The 21,907-nt window shown below is 55.0% G+C and overlaps 1 protein-coding gene across 1 annotated transcript in view; it reads right to left on the bottom strand.

Moving 5' to 3' along the window:
- Window positions 1–21,907, bottom strand: part of LOC147600359 (axonemal central pair apparatus protein HYDIN-like) — a 38,924-nt gene that overhangs the window by 16,022 nt on the left and 995 nt on the right. The window contains exons 2-22 of the mRNA XM_086751249.1: window positions 19,716–19,779; window positions 19,276–19,534; window positions 17,221–17,364; window positions 15,926–16,069; window positions 14,777–15,090; window positions 13,020–13,167; window positions 12,107–12,316; window positions 11,087–11,224; window positions 9,232–9,409; window positions 8,912–9,042; window positions 7,722–7,855; window positions 7,104–7,240; window positions 6,124–6,251; window positions 5,824–6,015; window positions 5,288–5,437; window positions 4,387–4,626; window positions 3,941–4,109; window positions 3,213–3,398; window positions 2,197–2,373; window positions 1,383–1,559; window positions 16–209 (exon numbers count right to left, since the gene is read on the bottom strand). Coding sequence (XP_086607375.1) covers window positions 16–209; window positions 1,383–1,559; window positions 2,197–2,373; window positions 3,213–3,398; window positions 3,941–4,109; window positions 4,387–4,626; window positions 5,288–5,437; window positions 5,824–6,015; window positions 6,124–6,251; window positions 7,104–7,240; window positions 7,722–7,855; window positions 8,912–9,042; window positions 9,232–9,409; window positions 11,087–11,224; window positions 12,107–12,316; window positions 13,020–13,167; window positions 14,777–15,090; window positions 15,926–16,069; window positions 17,221–17,364; window positions 19,276–19,534; window positions 19,716–19,779 — 3,614 coding nt within the window. The remainder of the gene's footprint in view (window positions 1–15; window positions 210–1,382; window positions 1,560–2,196; window positions 2,374–3,212; window positions 3,399–3,940; window positions 4,110–4,386; window positions 4,627–5,287; window positions 5,438–5,823; window positions 6,016–6,123; window positions 6,252–7,103; window positions 7,241–7,721; window positions 7,856–8,911; window positions 9,043–9,231; window positions 9,410–11,086; window positions 11,225–12,106; window positions 12,317–13,019; window positions 13,168–14,776; window positions 15,091–15,925; window positions 16,070–17,220; window positions 17,365–19,275; window positions 19,535–19,715; window positions 19,780–21,907) is intronic.

The raw sequence follows: 21,907 nt of genomic DNA, 5'->3' as shown, positions 1-21,907 counted from the left end.
CCGATCACGCTTCACCCGGGAGCCTGTCAGGTCCATTACATGCTGTTTCTGGGACAGGCGCTCCTTTTTCTTTGTCTTGGCCGCTGCAGAGCTTTGGGAACCGACAGACTGCAGGCTGACTTTGTTGGCAGAGGGCGACTGGCTCCTGTCTGGGCTGCGCTTGCCATGGGCCCGGAACTGCCGGCGGCGGGAGGCATCTGCGTTTTGACCTGTGGAGGGGACAAACGGCTCAGTGGGGCTGGCGACGGGCGCTGTGGGGAGCAAGCAGGCACCTCGCACCTCCATGAGCACAGCCTTGTGCCCTGGTAGGGACACAGCACTTGTCCCCCAGCCTGCCTGGCACTGGCAGCACTGCTCCCAGAAGCAGCTCCCTCCCTGCTTCTCTTATTAGCACGAGAAAGCACACCACCTGAAACTAGATTGGAAAGCTAGAGAGCTTTTAATTCACAGCCCTGTGTCCGTCCCAACAAACGTGCACACAAGTAACACCTTTTCCACAGTCACTCCCCCTATGGGTCAAGCCAAGGATTTGTCCTCCAGGACTATTGTTTCTGTACCTTGCCCCCATCCTACATTCTCAGATAGAGACCGTAACACGCAGCCCTGCCCCAGCTGCATCACCCATCTCTGCTGGAGCTAAATCCTCCACATGGGATAACCCCACCGGGGACCCAGGCCCTTCTTCCTTCCACCAGCTCCCAACCCAGCCAAGTTCAAAGCTGAGCAACGCAAAACTGCCCCCACCACAGACAGGGTCTGGCCTCACCCTGCAGAGCTTGGGGCACCAGCTGCCCAATAAAGTTTCCTTAAAGTCTCCGGTCTCACAACGGAGAACAGCACAACTGGCACGAGCTGCCTAACCTGACAGCCTATATAGGAACATCTCTGGAGAAAAGAGCTCATCTGCAGCATCTCTCTCATCTGAAACTGCCCCAGAAGGTGATCCTTCCCTTCCTCTCATCTTTGTGAAGCCACACTCAAAGTCAGTCGTCTAATGCTTCATGAGCCACTTTAGAGACCTTTTTCCTTCTTAAAGTGGGCAGCAGTTCTGCCTGACGGCCCTGAGGAGCAAGCTGGATTCAGCTTTGAGGAAACAGGAGAACTCTCAGTAAGACACAAACAAGTGTGCTTCACTGCTCCTAGAAAAAGGAACCCGTGCCAAGAAGCTCAGGAGCAGGAAAAGTGCCCCTGCCGGATCCCGGAAAATGGAGAATTTTTTTAATACCCAGAGATGTTTGAAGAAACGGCTTTGCATTTCTACACGCTGCAGCCATGTTCCCCAAGAGGCCCAAGGGCTGTCAAGCTGCTTCTCTGGAGCAAGGGAGGTGGATGGTCATGGTGGGTTTCTGAAGCGCTGCTGGGGGTCCAGCGTTTCTCCTTACCCGCACGCTCTGTCTCCTTGCGGCTCTTCTGCTCGATGGCAGCCCTGATGCACAGCTCCTGGGCACACAGCCCTGCTGAGCTGCTCCTCTTCGAGATGGCTTCCTCCACCACGGCATCGATGGACAAGCAGGCAGCGCCATAGTATTTGGACAGCGCGACCGCTGCCGTGGTCTTGCCTTGAGAGAGAGGAAGACTGCTTGGTGACACTTGCACATGAGGCATTGTCAGGGACAGGCTCTGGAAATGCCCCAAAAAGTATTTCACATTTTCAAGGGCAGGGGGAAAGCACGTGCCCCTTAAGGAGAGACCATGAGGGAGGCAGCCTGAGCATGGTTAGAAATGTGGATCATCTCCACCTCATCTTCAGCTGAGGACTTTGTCCCTTGTGGTGACCTCAACCCTGGGCCAGAACACTGCTTCCAGCCCTGTCCCACCACCACTCAGACTATTATTCGCTAGCCTGTGTTGCTCGCTGCTGTCTCAGGCAACCTCTGGGCACACTTTGAGGGTCAGTGTGGGCTAGGGACTGCTCCCACGAGGCAACATGGACCCGAGGCAATGTGGTCCCACAAAGCAACAGGAACATGGCCACACTGCTTGCGGGAATGAGAGCCCAGCTCCTAGCAGGGACACAAGATGAGCCACACCACCTGCATCAGCTAGGCGAAGGCCTGAGGCTGCTTCATGTACCAGCAGAGCTGTGGCTCACCTTGCTTCACTTCACTTGGTCAACCAAGCACCGTGGTCCACCAGGAGATATATGTCTCTCCTGCTGCCCCCCATCCTGGCAGCCACGGCCTGCCGCTCACGTACCTGTCAGGGGTGCCCCATGGACGATGACGACGATCCCTCTCCGGTTTCGGGCTGCGCGCCCTTCTGCAGAGAGATCGATGCCAAGGTGGCGGGCAATGGCCTTAGTGACAGGGCTGTTGTCCAGTTCTCCCGCTGCCTCCTTGCTGCTGGCGGTGCTTTGCTGATGCTCTCCTGTGCAGAAGCAGGTAGAAAAGTCGGTCTCCTGCCTACCTGTCATCCTGATCATCCTCCCATCCCCTCAGGTCCTGGGAGAGGAGACTGCTGAAACCAACGTCACACCCAAGATCTCACCATGCCCTTCCTTTAGACTTGTGCAGATCAGGGTCTGCCCTAGATGCTGGTGAAGGTGCCTCTTCAGGGTACAGGAAATGGGGTGGCAGAATGGGGTGGCAGAAAGAGAACAAAGCAAGCAGCCAGCAATGCCTGAAAGGCCTGGGCCAAATCTTTCATGAACTGTCGTCATGGGAGATTGGTCTCAGGTCCTGCTGAGTAAGGGGACACAGGCAGAACCAGGCATCTTACTCAGTCCCAAGGCAGATCGCAAGCTGAGGATCAAGCCATTATCCAAAAGCCGGATGCTTGAGGAATATTACTAGCAGGACATCTGGCCGGGCTCTGAATTCACCAGAACAGCATTTACAAAGAGTTCCCACCTTTGACCTCAGGAGGTCACCAAAAGACAACTCAGCTTGCAATGCCACGTAGGACAGCGAGCGCCCTGCCCTGCCCTGCCTAGCAAAGGGAACAGCATCATCCTGATCCCAGCAGCTCCTGGGGGCAAACATGCTCATGTGGCAAAGCTGGGGAAAACCTCCCTGGCCTCTCCCTTGTCCCTGCCCCAGACTCCTCCCGGGATCCTGCAGACTTCCCAGAGAAGAGCGCATTCCGGGCCTACAGGAGTGAAGGTGGCCCCAGGCTGCAGGGAAGTGATGGAGCTGACACTCAAGTCCTCCACTGAGACCCCTTTGCCACAATGGACATAAACCAGGTGACGAGCTTAGGGTTGTTATCTGTCCCGCATCTTTTCTCAACGCCTTCCTCCTCCTCTTCTCCACATTCAGCTTTAGAGTCTACCTTGTTGGACTGGCTTTCATCAAAAATGGAGGAGGGAACGACCGAGCTGTGGGATGAGATGGTGTGAATGATCCCAGCAGAGTGCTTCCCTCCTTGAGCTGACAGAGACCGGACACTTTCAAAGTTTGCTCAGCAGGAAGGACACAGGGAGGGAAGAAGAGAGTGAACATGCTCAGGCATCTGCTCTTTGCCATTTGACACTTTGCACAGCCACATGCAAAAGACACAAAATTGCCCAAGGAGGGAGACTCCCAAGGCACAGGGAAGTCTGTCCAGGCTCTGGCTGCCCTCAGGGGAATTTTGAGCTTGTGCTTTTGTTGCTGGGAAGAAACAAATCGGACATAGCCAGTGGTATTAGACCTGGTCCGACTGTCTGAAGAACTCATCCCATCCTACTCTTTGTGGATGAGGGACACAAGGGGACATCCTGACTACTGCCCCAGTCCACGGCAGGCAGATACGAGCTTGCTTTGGCTGCACTCAGGGCTGGCAGAGGATGCGTGTTACAAGCCACAGATTTCCACCTGGAAATTCCTCCACCAAGCTAGGGAATGGGAAGCTGCTAAAAGCATGGGCTTTCCATGGACAACGAGGTCATGGGGAGCTCAGGGTGTGTGGGCTGAGCTCCCTGCTGTGGCCACACTCAGGAGAGCCAATGCCAATCCCTCACCGTTGTCCTGGCCTGCTGGTTCCCCAGTCCTGGACTGTGCCTGCTCCTCTTCCAGCCTCTTCTGGTCCTCATAGTACTCCAGCACCTCTGGGGGCAGCTTCTCACCCGGGGCACGTGGTGGCAGCAACAAGGTGTTGTGGCGATCGTAATCCTTCAGCGTCCGCAGGATCTGTGTGCATAGGGAAAAAAAAACGTAGGTGGGATGTGATTCTTGACCTTCATCACACGAATAGACTCCCCAGCCAACCCATCTTCTCCCTCATTCCTTCCTCCCAACGGCACGGACTATCCAAGCCCCTACACACCTGCCAGCAGAGGTGGCCAACCCTGAAATGCCACCAGGCTTTGCCCTGGGGACTGCCTCCACCCCCCTGGCACGAGCCTGGGAAGGCTGGAGCGCTAGGAAGCGACGGGAGTGTGCGCATGGAACAGACCTTCCCTCTCACCTGCTCCTCAGCAAGGTACTGCTGGTCGAACTCCAGGGAGTAAAACTCGATGGGGAAATCGCACGGGTTCTTCACTACCACTGTCCCCTCTGCCCCGTGGCTGCACGGCAGCGATGGTCCCAGCTCCAGCACCGAGGGGCTGAACTCCAGCTGTGGCTGCAGCCCATGCCCCGACATCTGCAGCTCGAGCTGCTGGCTGCTCTGGCAAATGTTAATCTTCACCTTGCTTCTGTAGGATTTCTGCAAAGAGAGAAGCACAGAAAGCTCCTCCATGAAGCCCCAGGTGACAGGGCCTCCCATTCAAGCCTTCCCCAAGGTCAGACTGCCTGGGAACATGCAGACAGGCTGGGCCAGGGCCATGGGGACTGCTGGCAGCACAGCACTGCAGGTGACTGTCCTGCCGTGCCCAGGAGGGTGTCTGGCGGCTGTTTTGTCTGCTGGTACCAGCAGCGGGATTAGCCTCGATGGGCCCTTCCAGCGTTATCCCCTGTGAGCACGCCACGTGCTCTGCACCAGGGCAATGCAGCCTGCAAATACGTCCTGGCAAGGGGGAAGATGATGGGAAAGAGGCAGAGTTCCCCATCATGCACCCACAGGTAGCCACACTGCAGTGCCCTGATGCTCGCTGTGCAAGCTCCCCATGGGGATTTCAAAGCCCCTCTCAGAAGGCTGTGCTGCAAGGGAAACCGAGGCACAGTGGGGACGGGGCTTGCAGAAAGCTCCATGCGGAGGTAGACCTCATCTCCTCCTCCCCACGCTGGGCTCTCGTTACCACACTGCCCTGACAGACCTCCTGGGGGTGAGTGAGCAGGATGAGTCCTGGTGTGCAGGGGAACCGCATATTTGTTTATCAGATGGACCTAAATTGGTCTATCAGGTGTTTCTGCCTCGCCAATCTCACCTCTTCCACAGGTGAAAACCTGACTTGCACGTGGCATCGCTGTCCTGGAGCGAGGACTCCAGCTGGGGGCAGCACCTCAAAGACACAGGGCTTGGCCTTCAACTCCTGGAGCAGCTTCCGATGCATGCGCACCGACAAACGTTTGTCCACCTGAGCACAGAAACCAATCGTGTGAGGTCTCCTTGGTCTGTGAGGACAGAGTCTCGGTTCCTGCAGTGCTCTGAGATACTGTCATGGTGCTGCGAGCACCCACGTCCAAACCAGCCACAGCCACCACTGGCCTAGAACTGGAGGGAAAATGTGCAGGCAGGGTGCGCAGATGCACTGTCAGAAGAGGAGCAATGGGTGAAGCTGGCAAAGAAGTGAAGCATCAGCTAGTGAACAGGTGCAGGCAAACCAGATTTGCTCTGTACCTCTAAAGCTTCCTCAGGTGGGCTGTAGCCCAAGGGCTCAGGCAGCCACAGGCGCAGAAAGGGCAAGAGGGGCAAAGAAAGCCCAACCACGACGTTACGCGTTCCACGGAGTCTGTGCTTTACCTTCTTAACAGGCTCACTCCTGGTGGTGAACCATTTGCAGGGGACCTGGAGTGGATTGTGGAGCTGGATGGTTTCTTCCTGGCACTGTCCGCACTGGACAGTGGAGAACTCCACTGTATCCTTGGAGAGGCAGAGGGACGGCACAGCAACGTTGGCACGGAGACGGACGTGAAATGTGGGGCCCCCTGTTACCTAGTGAAGGACAGAGCATCCCGCTGAAAGCCCAGGTGACATCTGCTGCTGTCCCAAGCTGCCACCTGCCCTGAAAGGTGGTGAGGGAGGTGAGGAAGCATGCGGTACCTTGATGGGCAGGAGCACGTCCACCTCTCCCAGCGGCAGCTTGGCACTTTGTGGGTCGAAGCGCACCTCAAAAGTCTCTGTCTCCCAGCAGGGCAGACGTTTCACACGGGCAGGCTCCACACTGAAACCTTGAACAGATGAAAATAAAGCAGCTGAGAGGCACAACCCACATCAATGTGTCACAAGCGTGTTAAGGCCATACGAGTGTCCTGGCTGCTGGCTCTCTGAAGGACCCCTTGGCTTCTCCGGAGAAGCCTGCCACTCTTTCTCCCTTCTCACCACACACGGACAAAGGGTTTTCACAGCCAGAATCCAAGGTCCACACGGTAAAAAGGAAATCTATCATTTCAGGACCTCCAGCAATTTCTTCTTCAGGCATCCCACGGAAGGATGCACAGACCTCTCCAAAGGGGAATTTCCAACTAAGATCCCTCCATGCCATGGTGCTCCCTGGAAAACAACTTAGAGGAGACACCTGACCACCCCTCAGACACAGCGAGTCACCGTTTGATGGCAGTGCAGCCTTACCTCAAAGGCCTGCTTGAGCCTGTTTCCATACAACACAGGACCTCACAGGCCACGTTCTCAATAAAGGCTGAACACAAGCCTTTATCTTTATGAACTCTAAGCAAAGCACTTCCAAACCCCAAAGAGTCCGTCTGCTTGTAACACAAGCCCAGAGTGCACAAAGAAACTCAGATGACGCTCCTGGCAGTCAAGAGCAGAGGATGCTGAGAGGGGACCACGCTGATCAGCCCATCCAGCCCCTTGGGAAGTGTTAGGGCAGTCACAGGCAGGCCAGGTCTCTGGGTCCTGCTGGCCAGGAGAACTCAGGCTCCAAAGCAGCAGGTAGAGAGGGTCGCAAGGAGGAAGAACTAGACAAAGAAGCACTCAAAAAACTCCCCATGGCCAGCAGCTGAAGCTACTTTGTCAGACAAGGCTCCTTCAAGCCCACGAGAAGTCTCTCCAGCACTGGTTACCTGTGTCACGCAGGACCTGTCCATCGGCGTGGAAGGACACAGGGAAGTGGCCAGTGTTGGTGATCTTCACGCTGTGCGTGTGGATGTCACCAGGAATGACAGAGCCAAGGTCCAGGATGTACTCGGGCAGCTGAGCCCTGAAAGGACAAGTAAGGACAGTTCTTAAACCACAGCCTGGCTACGTTTCCAAGTGGGTGGACGATGCAAAAAATGTGGGTATTTCTGTGTCCACTGCTGTAGAAACTCAGCTCTAGTCAGTGAATCCCAAGGCCTGACTATCTGGTAGTAAGACTTTGGCAAGTCCCAGGGAGTGTAGGTTCTAGGCTTCCTCAACTAGCAAAGGGACCTTAAAATAAAGTTACTTTAAAATGGATACTGGTCACCGCTCGTGTGCTATGAAAAGCCACTGCAGACAAGTTCACTGGACCTCCACTGGTCTCCGTGGAACTGCTGAGCCAGGGGTACAGCCCAAGCCTGAATTTGCTTCAGGACCCTGAAATAGGATTTGCCCCCACCGCTCTGCAACCAGATCTGTCCCCAAAACAGCAGCAGCAGGGCTGCGCCTCTGGCTGTTACCCTCGGGGTGCCTGGAGATAGGCTATGGGAGTCCCCACTGACTTGAGAAGGCTCTGACGAGAAGGCTGGTCAAAGGCTGTCTCCTCCGGGGGATGGGAGGCAAGAGCTTTCTGCTGTGCCAGGGCGTGTTCCTCTACCAGCATCTGCTCCATCTGCATCTGCAGCCGAGTGTCCAACTGATGACAAGGAAAGACAGTGGCTGGTTAGCAAAGGTCCTTCCCAAGGCACAACCCTGTCTCTGAAACAGGATCCCAGCCTGCTCTTGTGGAGAGGGGTGATGGGGTCCTCCTGGCTCACTGCTCAGTGTCTGTGACACCTCCTGCTCTCTTAGCCAGGACCTTATCTCTAGGGAAATGAACTCCAGCGCCTTCGCCTGCCCGTCACTGTTACAAAAGCTGATCTCGTCAGAGAGACAGACGGACAAGCCAGGAACCTTCCAGTGCTCCGAGTGCCTGCGCCCAGCCGGTGCCAAAGCAGCTTGGACAAAAGCTCTCTTGAAAAGGGAACCTTTTGTTGGGCCGGTGCCACTTGGAGCTGAGCACCGACAGCACAACCCCAGGGCACAAGTCAGGCTGCTGCGATTAACTCTGTAAACCTGGCAGGGCTTGGGTTCAGAGAATCCTAGAATCCTGGAATGGTTTGGGTTGGAAAGGAACTTCAGAAATCATCCAGTCCAACCCCCTGCAGCGAGCAGGGACATCTCCAACCAGATCAGCTTGCTCAGAGCCCTGTCCAGCCTGACCTTGAACGTCTCCAGGGATGGGGCATCCACCACCTCTCTGGGCAACCTGGGCCACTGCTTCAACACTCTCATCATAAAAAAAATTCTCCTTATTCCTGGTGTGAATCTGGCCTCTTGTAGTTAAAAACAATGACCCCTTGTCCTGTCGCTGCAGGCCCTGTTAAACAGATTGTCCCCATTGTTGTGAGCCACAGACACCCCAGCCATGACCTGCAGCGCCAGCACAAAGAACCATCAATTCGATGCCTTGAGCAGGGTCTTCAGGATCCCTCCCTGGGGCAGTCAGGAAGCTGGTGCATCTATGGGAGGGACAATGCCCCGAGGTGGGCAGCCCATGGGCAATGCTGAGTTGATGCATGACCATGGGCAGGTGTGGGCAGGGAGGTCCCAAGTGCCAGCAGGACCCCAGGAAGCCTGCTGTGGGGTGCAAGGGGCCCAAAGGACACAGGGGGAGCACCCTGTGCCAAAGAGGGAAGCAGTTGTTCCTCACCAGACTCTGCGAGTTGTCCATGGGTGGCTCCGCTGCCGCAGCCTCCCTCAGAACAACTGCTTCGTCCCTCTGGCTGTCTTTTTCCACCTTTTCTTTCGCCTCTTTGAGCAGCTTCTCATATTTTTCATTTCCTGAAGGAAGAGAACATCCACAAATACAAGTGTGGGCACAGCGCCATTCCCATTCAAGCTGGGAAGCCCCATTCCCCTAACGCTGGCCTCTCCCAGAAACACATTCCTCAAGCAAGATGCCCTAGGGACATATAACATGGGGGAAAAAAACCCCAGGGCCTTCCTGGGGAGCAGACGGGCAGTGCTTACCTTTGACGTTCCTGGGCAGGTCCAAGCAGATCCTGGGAAAGCTCCCCTCTCCTTTCAGGGAAATTTCTTCTGGCTCCAGGTGAGCCACTCGGATCTGGAAAGTCCTGCAGAAGCCTCCAGGCACTCCCGGCAGGTAATAGACTTTGAGAACTTTCCGCGTGCCAGGTCCAACGTAACCCTGCAGAGCGCGGGAGAAGAGGGAGGGAATGCACCAAAGAGGCTTTGGTGGAGGGATGGCTCAGACGATAGACATGCTGCCAAGAGAAGGCATGTTCTCCAGGCTGAGAAAGGGTCAGACAACATGGCCTTCTGGCCTTCTTCTGTCCCAAAGCTCACATCTCCTGCACCAGGATGCACTGTGTCCTTCAGAGGGCTCCTAAGGCTGCATTCCCACAGCACTGCCTGCCCTTTGCTCAGCGTGAGCACAGCTCTTCTGCTCACGAGGTGTGCCCTCTGCCAGCCAGAGCCAAGCTGAGGGAAGAAAGGCTCTTTTGCCAGCCGCTACGCAAGATGAGGGAAGTGCCCGCACTCTCAGACGGGCTGGCAGCTCCTGTCCCAGCACGTCAGTGGTGCCCAGGCTGGTGTTGAGCGCCGACGTATTCACAGATCCCAACCAAACGTCTCCTGCCTGTGTGGTTGCACCCAGGGTGCTCGAGTCTCTCCAGACTCACAGTGATCTGCAAACGTACATCTCTGGAGAAGCAGGAGCCCAGTGCAGGAGGAGATCCAGGGAAGAAGGTGCTGCCAGGAAGGCCACCTCCTCTCTGGGCTTCCAGAAGGGCTGTCGGAGTCCCGGGCTGGGCTGACGCCAGCCAGGTCAGGAGCAACTACAAGCAGACAGCACCACTGCTCGAGGTGACAGGACATGGTCTCAGCTTTTGCAGCTCGCCCTCTGCACACTGGGCTGGACCCTCAGCTCCCGGCTCCCCTCCACGCTGCAGGGAGAAGCTGCTGAGCGGGACACATCCTGCCACTTGGTCTCCTGTGCCCTTACTGCAGCACACAACACAGCTGCAGCGAAAGCCAGCCCTGCCAAGCTGCCCGGGCCCATGAAGCAACTACAGCAACCACTGCCCGGGCCCAAGCAGAGCTGTGCTTTCGGGAGCTCGCGGGAAGGGGGCATCAGCGTCTCAGCCCTTTTCGGAGACAGGCATGAGGAAATGTGAAAGCCATTTGGCTTCCTCTTCCCATTGCACAAAGGGACATAGATAGGAACACTGCTTCAGCTCAAAGACACCCACGCAGAACGGAGAAGCTGGGATGGTGGGGTGCTGCAAACTCCTCTCCTTGCTATTCCACAGCCCCGCTCCTCCCTGGCCCCCCTCACTGCCCCACAATCTGCTGCAGAGCAGCAAAGCTGGAGCAGTGAGGGACCAGTACAGGGGCTGTCACCATTTCTGGCAAAGGACCTTCACGCCCAAGCAAGAAAGTATTTCAGTCTCCCCTGCTTAGTGCTGGCAGGGGGCAGGCAGGGTTTGTGCAGGCTCGGACCAGGAATAAGTCCTGTCCAATCACACAACCGGGGGAAGGCGACCCTCAGCAGAGTCTGCGCCATCCGGCTCCAGCGCCAGCATGAGCAGAGAGCTCAGCAGCTGGGGGCCAGAGAGCTCCCCAAGCACTCGTGCCTCCCGCCGGTGGGTGCTGTGTGACAGCAGGGCCACCCGCCAGCAGCGGCCGTTAAGGAACTCTCTCAGGCCCGCACCTGCTTGACCCTCTCTGCCCCCCAGCAGCAATTGCTTACAGCCCTGTCTCTCCTGGCTGCTTCTGTGGGTCTTGTCTTTTTTCCCTTTTTTCCCTCTCACCCTCTCCTGGGCAGCCTGAGACAGGCCCAGGGTTCATCGCTTGTGCTACTCACCGTGCTGGGCACAACCAGGGGCACGCCGGGCAGCGGGCTGTCTGCAGTGGCCGTGCTGGGGCTTAGCACCGCGTAGGTGATTCCCACCTTGCCGCTGTTCTGCAGGGTGAGCTCTGCTTCCGCGACTTTGTGAAACGGCTGAAGAGAGGGCAGAGGAGCGGGAAGTTACACACACCAGCCTGCTGCTGGGAGTCTCCTGCTGCTTGCATTGGGATGAGAGCAAATGAACACAACGCAAGAGAGAAGCAGGGACTGCAGAGAAGATACGGGCACTTGACTCTCCCAGGTCAGGCTGGGGAGCCCACAGCCACAGGGTAGCTCTTAGCCCTGCACAGGAACAGAGAGTGATGGCGGCATGCAGAGGGGCAATACCAACCATAGACAGATCAGTAATCAAGAAACCAAAGAGGATGCCAGCCCTCTGCACTTCAAGGTGTCATCTAACAGCTGGCTGAAAGAAAGGAGGAGGCACCAAGACATTTCAGAAGAACAGGCACCCGCACGCAAGTATTTGCAGAGCTTGCAGTGACAGCGACAAAGGGAGATGGACGTGCAACATGTACAGGGCCAACAGCTGGAAATATCTGGGGGGTTTTGAGCTGAAAAGAAGCAAAGCAGGGATCATTGTGGGACATTCTCTCCAGCTACAGTGACGGAAGCCCAAGTTCACTTCCTCCCTGGTTTACTGTGTTGGTTAATCAAGAGCATGGAAAGAGAGCATCTCCTTGGACCTCAGGCTTTAGGAGCGGATCAGTGGATGGATGTCTTGGGGCATGTCCCCCTGGAGATCACCTCTGGGATCCTGCCTGCCCCAGGAGGCAGCATGAGTGACCTTGAAGAGGAGGAACTGCCAATTTTGGGGGAGCAGGTGTGGAGATGGCCATCAAAACCCAGCCTGGATGCAGGACATATCACTCAAAAAGTAGCTGGGAAGGGGAGAGAGCCCTGGACCTAGGTGGGCAGCAACGCGCCGGTGGTGGTTTCGTGACAAGGACCTCTGCCAAGAGAAGTGCACGGTACCTGCAGCCCGTAGTAAATCTCCATGACGTCTAGGTGGTAGCTGATGAGCGAAGCCTCCCCACTCAATGCCATCTTGTAGGTCGGGCCTCCCTCCACCCTGCACAGCGCCATGGCGCGGGCAACAATGTTGGCGTGGCCAAAGAAAGTGAAGGTGACTCGCTGGCTCTCGCCTGGCTGCAGCACACCGTGCAGCGGCAGGATGTCGAAAACCTGGAAGCGAGGGAGGAGAGATCAAGATGTCCAGCACTGAAATGGGTGCAGAAGGGGAGCCGTGGCTTGGAGAAAAGGACAGACATGGCTGGAGGGACCTCTCCCTCAAACACAGGCAAAATCATCCTCATCTCAGCCTGCATCCATTCCACTTTCCAGCACAGTAACCACGGGAAAAATTTTCTCCCTTGCTCACTCATTAAGGCATTCATTAATACACTACACTGAAGTACTTTGGAGGTCTCCTGGCAGCAACAAATTCTCTCTGCTGCCTTTAGAAACAGGTTTTACTGCCTTTAGAGAAACACAAAGACTTGGAGGTGAGAGCCCTAGGAGCCCCTAGGAAGACTCCAGCCCAGCTCCTCTGACTCCTGATGCTTTGCACTCTCTCTCTGATTTGCATGCTGCTCTCTCTCAAGACGCTACAGCAAAATCTACTGCAGAAATTTCCTGCTGACCACTCGATTAGAGACAAGATGGATAATGCCCTCCATGGGTGCAGCAGAGGTAATGCCCTCCATCAATCCTATGACACGTCCCGCACAGCCTCTCCAGTGACCAGTCGCTGCAGCAGTGTTGTGGGATGTGCTTGGAGGGGTGCAAAGCTGCTCTGTGAGCAGCGTCGAGAGCCACTCGTGGGAGCGGGAGCTGCGTAACTGCTTGCCACACTGGAAATGCAGGAGAGAGACACATTCCTACTTACATCCTCTGCTCTCAAGGCGAGGGGCTCTGCCTCCCCCAGCTGCCTCAGTTCCTTCATCCTCACCGGGCTCTGAGTCTTGATCCTCGCCACGCTGCCCGGGGATGACGCGCTTCGCTGCTGGAATAGCGCTGGTGCGGGCAGCTGGTAACTGGTTGCAAGGAGAAGTGGAAGAGGACAGAGGTGAACGCCTTGTGGGGAGGTAAGAAGCGCAGCAAGAAAAGACACATGAACTGTGCAAAAAGGTGAGACTGAGACACAAAGGGGCAGATCTGGACAGCGATGAGCTACAACAGACCCCCCAGTGCCCTCCTGAAAGCACCCACCCCTGCAGACCGTGCCTTCCACACCCAGAGGGCCTAAGTGAGAGAATCTGCAGCTCTACTGGATATTTCTCCTGAAATTTCCCTTGACAATTACCCACAGCTGTAGGTCCGTCCAAGAAAGCAGCAGTGCTGGTAGCGTTCTCTAAGTGCGATCAGGCCGGAGCAGGGATGGAGCCTGCTTGTACTTAAACTAGCCTAGTCTAATTCAGCAGGAGATGGCAGAGGCCACCAAGCAGAGCTTACAGCCCTGCTCCTCCTTCCCTGCCCACCTCCCTCCACCTGCTCTTGCAGACTTCCCTCTGCCTTTTAGGGTCTGTTCTTGAAGGCGCCGTGCATCAAGAAGGGCCACACTGAAGACTTGTTGTTACTTGGTAAGGCTCAGCTGTGAACGGGCTACCCCAGTTCCCAGGACTTCTCCCCCAAGCCCTGCTCGGAGCAACAGCTCATTTCCAGGTCCAACAGCTCGTCTCCTCCGGGCCAGATCCCAGTTCCCTCAACAAAACTGTTTCGTGGTGATCTCTTGTATTTGGAATAGCAGCACTTCCATGTCCAATGGTAAACTTGGCTTTGTTTCCTACAGCGTTACAGCAACATCGTTTGCTGCTGTAATTAAAACTGTCCAGACCAGACGTTTGCCCTGTGCAGAGAGGCCACAGCGGGAGGAACTGCTAGCAATGTGTTGAGAGATGGGCTCCAGCGCAACTGGAAGACTGGTCCTGGGCTTGGAACCCACAGGCCAGCGCTGGACAGCCCTGCTCGCCAGGGATGCTCAGACAAGTCCTCCCGCCAACATCTACAGCTGTACCCGAAGCCACAGCAGAACCTGCCGTTTGCTGTGAAACACTCAAGAGCTGGTTCGTGAAGGTGACGTGCACGTTAACAGATGGAAACTCACTTCACCAAGGTGCTGTTTGCCTCAGGCCACCAAGCTCTGAGAAAGCAGCTTCCCACGCCAGCTTTCCTTCCCAGGGGAACCAGTACAGAGGCTACAGCCAAACAGCAGCAAGAGGCTGGGACAGCAGCACAGCGTGCTGGTGGCAGTGCCGTTGTAGCTTCTTAGTACGAGACGACAACAAACAGAGTTGGCAGGGAAGGAAAAGAGGCCACATGATACATCTGCTTGTCCAAGTGCCTAAGCATGGCTTTGTAGCTCCAGAAATAAAGCAGGATTCTAGCTTACGGCTCTGCAAAACGTGCTGGTAGTATCCTACAGCCCCAGCTTGGCTGGAGAACATTGTCTCCTTCCCAGCATCAAACTGGTGAAGATCACCTGTTTGCTGAGCATCTCCCCTGACCATAGCTGGCAGGTGTTATTTCCACAAGGCAAAGTGGAAAGCAGTTTGTCAGGTCCCAGGCAAACAGCCTTGGTCTTTGCCAAGGACAGGCAGGACATCAGGAAGAAGAGCTTCAAGGAGAGGGCAGAGGTGCACATACCTCCTCCGGCTCACGTGGCTGTTTGGCAGGAGCATCCAGTGGTACCGGACAGGAAGCGGGCTGCAGTTGGTCATCTCGACGTAACGCTCCTGTTCGGTGTCATTCAAGATGCCGCCAAAGTCCAGGGCCATGGTCTGGATGCGGAGACTGGGAAAGTAGACCTCTCCCCTAACGGGGACCAGCTCCACATGCGGGTGCTCTAGAAACTGTATCTTCAGAGTCTTCTCTGCTACCCGGCTATTCAAATCCTTTTCATAAGCAGGGTTAAAGCCGATGAAGAGATGAAGCTCCACCCCTACCTCCAGCTTCATGGGCTGCAAGGAGATGAAAAGCATTCACCACCAGCTGATGAAGTCCCAAGGTCTGAGGGCATAAAACGTGTCAATGCTCAAAGTGTGACCCCTACGTGGGCTTCAGGTCATGCTTCATTTTCTGGACAGTGTGCACCTGACCGCAAGCACCACAGCAGTCTTCTCTGAGACTGCCTCAGGCTCACATCTCTGTGCTCTGCATCGATAGCGATACAAGGGGGAAAGAAATATTGTTCTACTGTACTCGGAACCCACCAAAGCTGTATGCTGAGTACATCACCAAAGCAGCACTCTGGCAAGCCAGGGCCTTTTCCCCTGACTCTAGAAAAACTTCTTTATCCTCACACTCAACACAAGCACAACAGCACTGCGTCCTCACCCTTGCCGGGGCTAGTCACCAGCACGGCACAGAAGTGGTGGCCGTGCCTACAACAACATGTGTTTAGCAGGGTCCACGTCCCACACCTTCCACTAACAGCAGGGCAGGCACCAGGCTGAAGGCAGAGCTGCCCTCCAAGAGAGCAAGCAGCTCCAGAAGTGGTCTGAGGATGGCGGCTGGAGAGCTGGGACGGCTTCCAAGAGACGCCTTTACTACCCGGCTTGCCCAGACCTAGTTGCCTGCTGCCTTCTCTCCATGTCTTAGAGCCAGGTGTGTTTCCCCAATTCAGATGATATTCTGTTTCCTTCAGCAGCTCGTCTCAAATCTGATTTAGTTCAGGCCAGTCTACTGCTGACTCTAAAGTATCAACTTCTCTACTGGAGGGCCTCCCACCAGAAACGCGCCACCACACTCCTCCCTCTCCAACACCCACCAGCAGGAAGGTCCACGGCTGCTCACCTGGACATCTGCAGGGAGGGGCTGCCGGTGCGCATCGCAGATGAAGAAGGGTTGCTCTAAGGCCAGGACAAGGCTGACTGGCAGGGAGGAGTCGTTTTTTAAAGAAAGAGACTTGTACTGAAGGCAAAGGACATCACTGGGTTGCTACAGAAACAGAAGACAAGGGGAAAAAGTCAAGTTCAAGTGGCCATGGACCTCCTTCCCTTTCTGACGCATTGCAACTTTTTCAACCCCAGACATGCATACATCTCTATTTACGATTTTCATTAGTTTGTATCCTTCCAAAAGTTTTTCCTCTAAGACTATCAGATGCTCTCCATGTTCAGAAACTGCAGCATCCCGTGTGGGGACAGCGGAGGGAATAGGATTTACCCTGTAGTGGAGAGCCTGCAGTAGCCTGAGGTTAGTTTGGAACATTTACACGCACACACAGTCAGCGAGGAACCTCAGCTGCCCGGTAGCAACCTGTCTCCTGAGGCCCCTGCTACAGGGGGCATTGCTCTGGGTTTCCTGCATGGTTTATAGAAACCAGACAGTGTCTGGGAAACTAGTGCTGTGCGTGCTGATATCAAACAGCTGCAGTGCCATAGCCCTCCATAAATCGGAGCGCGTGGCGTCAAGCACACCACAGGCAGACATCAGGGAGAGCTGAAAAGCTTCTAATTAAATCTGCCAGCTCACAGGATTTTGTGCTTCTCAGGATGCCTGGGAACCAGAGGAGACACCTGAAAACACAGAAACTAAACACTGAAATATCTTATCTTTGTCAGACACCTCATGGGAGAGGGAAAGTTCACGCAGGAGTTGGGATCCAGAGACTAAAGGGCACCTGCTTTGGGTTGTTCTCAGCACTGCAGCTGAAGACGTCTGCAGGTCCTTTGAAGAAGGTGAGTGTTGGGGAAATGCGAAGAGCTAGCATCCATACCAATGTCAGAGAAGGCAAAGAGAGACAAGAGATGACAGGTTTTGCTCATCACCCTGAGGAGCTGACAGCAATCTCAGTTTTCCTTTGCTTCCCTACAGGACTGCTGTTCAGACTTCACCGTGCCTTGGAGGATCCTCAAGAACCTCCCTTCACACTGACTGCAGAACCTTGTGTCTCTCTGGATGTGGCCATGATCCCCTTCAGCGCAGCAGCTGTCATCTCAGTTTTACTTGGCTGAAGTTAAAAAGAAGTCCCGTCTCTGACTTGGAGAAGCTCTTTCATTTCCTCCTTGAGCACAAGCACACGCACCCCACAGGCTTTCAGGCCTCGGCCATGCTATTAAATGCCAGGATGCAGTCCCGAGACTTACCTTCTCCACCCGGAAAGTGATTGCCCTGGAGGACATTTGCAGGACGGGAGCAATGAACTCGCACGTGACGTCCATGTGCATTATCTGCCTCTTCCTTCCCTCCCTTCCCACGATGGCGTGACACAGCAGCCGCTCCTTCACCACCTGTGTGCAAGAGTCGCAGGTCACCCGGCGGGTGCTAGCACGGCATCCAGAACACACCCTGCATTTACCATCACCCAGCCACGGACCGTACTGCTGCCATGAAGTGACAGCCACTGGTCTCCTCAAGAGCCCCCTTTTCTTTTGATGCTGCTTCCTATTTATTCTGCACGCCAGTGTCCATAATGCTACACCCCAACGTCCACAAAAGGCACCTGTGAGTCACCTGCTGCCTACAGCCGTAATAATCCCTGCCACAAAGGATTATTGCTTTGATGTGCCCCCTTGCTAAGCACAATACGTACGGAGAGCTGTTGGAGCTGATTAAAAATATAGAACCATATGAAGGGAAGGAGGTGCTGGAAGGGCCAACGCCAGCAGACCCTGCCTTGGAAGCTTAGTGGAAAGGATCCATGGAAAAACCCAAGGAGCCAGCCTGCTTTCAGGTCAAGAGGGGATCACTCGTGTACTCTGCCCTCCTAAAGCACCCCAGGAAAGAGAGGTCTTGCCCTTCACAAGAAAAGCCTCTGCTTAAGCCAGATGCTCTTACATTCAAGACTTTTTCCTCATTTCCCATGGTTTCACTTCTCCAATTCCTCCTTTCATTTCTCACTCTTCCTTCTTGTACAACACCACAACCCAACTCCTCCTCTGAGCCTACAGCCTTCCAAATCATCTGTGTCGCACGGGCAAGGCAGGGAGTTGGGCTTCTGACCAGCCTGAGGAGTATTAAGTTCTCAAGACCCAAGGAAGGTGGAAAGCCCACTCCCAGAGTCTTGGCTTTGACTGCAGGAGCCACAAAGCCACAGCTGTGCCCACAGATGCCCTTTCAGCTTTCCAGGCAAGACACCCTCACCAGTGCCCTGAGCACTTTATTTCCTTTCTGGTACCTTTGTCTCCTCTTCAGCTAAACCTGTGGGCTCAGAGCTGCACTGGGACAGTCTCATCACAGTCAGCGAGGGGAGTAATCAAGTCTTCTTCAAGCTACCACTGAGGCAACGCTTTCAAACAACCTTCAAACCACTCATACCAGCAGGAGCTTAATGCAGATTTAGTTCCCATTCCCTTAAACATCTGTGCCCAGGAATGCTGCAGGCAGGGAATGCGCAGCAGGGTTAGCCGGCAGCTTCTCTGCGGAGCTGGATTTCCCCTGGAAAGAAGGGGCCTGGGAGGAGAACAGCCAGCAATCCTGCTGACATTTCCCTCTCTGAGCTGCCATCCAAGGGTGCCGCAAGACCTGGCTGCCCTTGGGACAGCGGGGCTGGCTGCGAGACTGGGGCAGGCAGTTATGGAAACACTGACAAAAGTCAAGCTGTCAAATACAGTGATCCCTGGGAACAGTTTCCCACGTGGGGACCGTCACTGTGATCACCAGAGCTGGCACAATGTGCTTGTTTTTCTCCTCCAGGACTTAGAGCTAGAGCAGCCCTCTGTCCATCTTTGTCTACAGAGGAAAAAAATGTCGTTCCCAGACACTCCCTCCCTTCACCGGTGTTTTGTTTTATTCGCTGCTTCCCCCAGAAGCTTTGCATTTTTTTTTGCATTTTTCTTTACTTTCTGCCTGTGCTCCTAGTCAAAGTGTAGCATCTTTTCTCTGCCTTTCCCTTCCACCTCAGCACGTGACACCTCGTAACCTGCCGTTTGCCCCTGAGCTAGTAATGCTTCCTTCTGCCCATCTTTTGCTAGCAGCAAGGTGGGTTTATGGTAGCTACAGAAACATGAAAAAGCCTTAGCAACTGATGGTGGCCAGCAAGGAAAGCAACTGGTACCACCATGGTGGCAGCTTGCTTGTGCCACTACAACAGTTCCTTGAAAGCACTTGCTCATTTTCTCAGGGAAATGTCAAGGGGCTGCAGAAGAAGTCCCAGCGCAGGTGATCTGATGGGAAAGGCTCAGCCCTCGGGGCAACCTCACCTGGGGAGTGCTGGAGAAGCCTTCCAGCACCATCTCCATGCTCTGGCCTGGCATCAGCTCCATCCTCGGAGGATGGAGCTTAAACACAGGGCAGGCAGGCTTGCGGCTCTGCAAGGAAGCTTTGCCCTTGGTGTTTGGGATGGCAGGCAGACGGTCACACCGGTGAGATGGGGCAAAACCTTCCATTGTCCCACAGAGATGATGAGTGTGTCCTCCTTTCTTCATTGTCTTGAAAGAGTAACAGCAGCACGGAACCAAGCTAGAAGAGAAGCAGAGATGGAAAATGTCATGGGAGCTGCCATTTCCAAGGAGTCCCTCAGCCTCAGCACCCCCACGGCCTTAGCGCACTGCACACTGCGCAATAAAGCCACCTCCAAAAAGGCTGACCCAGCTCAGAGCTTCAGCAAAAGCCAGACCTTGGCTGCCCCTAAGTTCATCACCATCCACTAGCTGGTCTGTTTGCCTCACGGAAGAAAAGCTGCGTGAAGAACATCATCTCAGTTGCTGTGGACAGAGCAACACCAGCCCTTGGCGCTTGAGACCCAGAGCATTTTTCCAAGGTGCTTCCTGCAGGTCTCGCTGCTTCGGATGCCGAGCTGGCCTGTCCTGGCTGCCTGGATGGCGGAACAGCTTGGCTGCCGTTTCACCTTCCCCTTGGGAGCTGCTGCCTCAGCTGGCTTCCTCTGAAGATGCTATTTGGGAGCTGCAGGGTTTGCAGCCTCATCTGCCCACCTGGATGCTGGGCTGGCCCCCGTGGTGGGGTCCCTGCCCTGGCACCAATGTTATCCACATCGGCCCCCCATCCCTTAGGGAACAGCCAACCGCCACTGCCCCACACCTACCGCCCTTTGCCTCAACAGTGCAGCTGCTTTGAGCTTTAGGAAGACGCACTGTGAGAACACAGGATCAACAGACGTTTCCCCGAGATTAACGCTGCAGTGACATTGTAAGATAAATAACTACAGCTAGACAGAAAGCAAAATGAATATGCAATGGAAATGGATTCCTTCGTGTACAAGAAACACTCACTGTGTCTTTTAATAGATTCACCTCAATAACCCGGTTTTGCCCACCCAAGGGATGCCCATCCTCAGGAGAAGGTTATTTCCCCCTCCAGTCTCTCTTCTGGAGCGCGCGCCAAGGGAAGCTACTTTATCGCTGCTGGCTCCCCAACAAGGGTGGCCAGGTTTGCACAAAGGCTCAAGGGCAGAGGAAGCCAGGACTGCTCAAATCCCACCGCAGCAGCCACGTGGCTGGGCGATACTGCTGAGAGCATGAAGAACAGCTCTGCAAAACCGGTTGATCAAAAGCACCAAAGTCTTCTTTCCCAAGAGTTAGGTAGCGCTTCTCAACAGCCCCTGAAGGACTGAAGCACTCACTTCTGTTTCTGGAAGACGACAACCAAAGCAAAACCTGTCAGCAGAGCTCTGCCTGCTCCCCCAGAGAGACCACAGCCACTGAGCCTCCTGAAACCACCCAAACATCAGCACCAGATGCAGTTTTGTCTCAGAGGCCAGGGATCCACACAACCCCAGGAAGGCAGACAAGAGAAGTGGCCTCAGCGACCACGTAGGATCCCACCAACCCTCTTCTCTTGTCTCTGCATCCCGTGCGGAGCCCATCACTAGCCTCAGAGGCACCCACTGCTCTGCCATCAGCCAAGGGCTACCCAGCCAACACCTTCATACCCAGCTGGCAGCTGGCAGGTTTTCATTGACATTAATGTACAACTTCTCCTGGGATTCATGCGGACACAGGGGAGCTCGCTTGAAAAGGAGACCTGATGGCTCTGCTCCGGAGGTGAATCTGCAAGGCTGCTAACTGGCAAAGCTCATTTATCAAAGCTTGCCAACGAGCCGCGCAGGACGTGGCACCCGACAAACTCTTACAGAGGAATGGTGCTAGGCTGTCTGGATGGAGCCAGGCGTTGCATTCCCCAGGGGGACCCAGCGCAGACCACCATGCCCTGCCAGGCCAACGGCCCACTCCACAGCAGCACGATTTCCCTTTTGTTATCACCTTTTATTCCAGTTCCTCTGTGCTTTCTCCCTGCGGCACTGTCACCCTGCAATTCAGTGCAAAAGCTCCAGCACAGCTGAGAGAATGACCAGGAGCCTGGTGTTAAACCTTCCTGCTCGCTCTTTAAACAAACGCCGACTCTCAGCTGACACTGAGGTGGACCAAGCTCCCTTCCAAGAGGCTGCTGGAGATCCACAGCTCCACATGCTGTCATGTACAGCTATGGCTCCTGCCTTAAGGCCTTACACTACGACTGTCTCTTCTCCCAGCATTTCCCTCTGCTCTCCTGCCTTCCCAACTTGCACCAGCTCTGCCTTTTTATTCACTCTTGGCCGGGCATCTGGCCCACATTTCATTTTGGGTCACAATGCATCAGAGCTCCCACGCAGCTGGCGACATTGGAAGGGAAGAGCAGAACCCAAAGGACTATGAGTGGATCCCCAGGGCAGCAGCCAGCAGCCAGACGCGCGGTCAGAGCTGACTGTGCATGGCTGAATCCAGAGCAGCAGGTGAGCGAAGCCGTACCACTCCTGAGGGGCTCCTGTCAAGAGCCCATTCCAAGTTCCTGGAAATCACAGGAAGACTCCTGTGGGGATCAGATTGTCTGAGAAAT

The sequence above is a fragment of the Chlamydotis macqueenii genome, chromosome 6 (genome assembly GCF_036417535.1).
Source record: "Chlamydotis macqueenii isolate bChlMac1 chromosome 6, bChlMac1.mat, whole genome shotgun sequence".
Classification (NCBI taxonomy): domain Eukaryota; kingdom Metazoa; phylum Chordata; class Aves; order Otidiformes; family Otididae; genus Chlamydotis; species Chlamydotis macqueenii.
The sequence above is the reverse complement of the archived record's forward strand: the minus strand, read 5'-3'. Positions and strand labels throughout refer to the sequence as shown.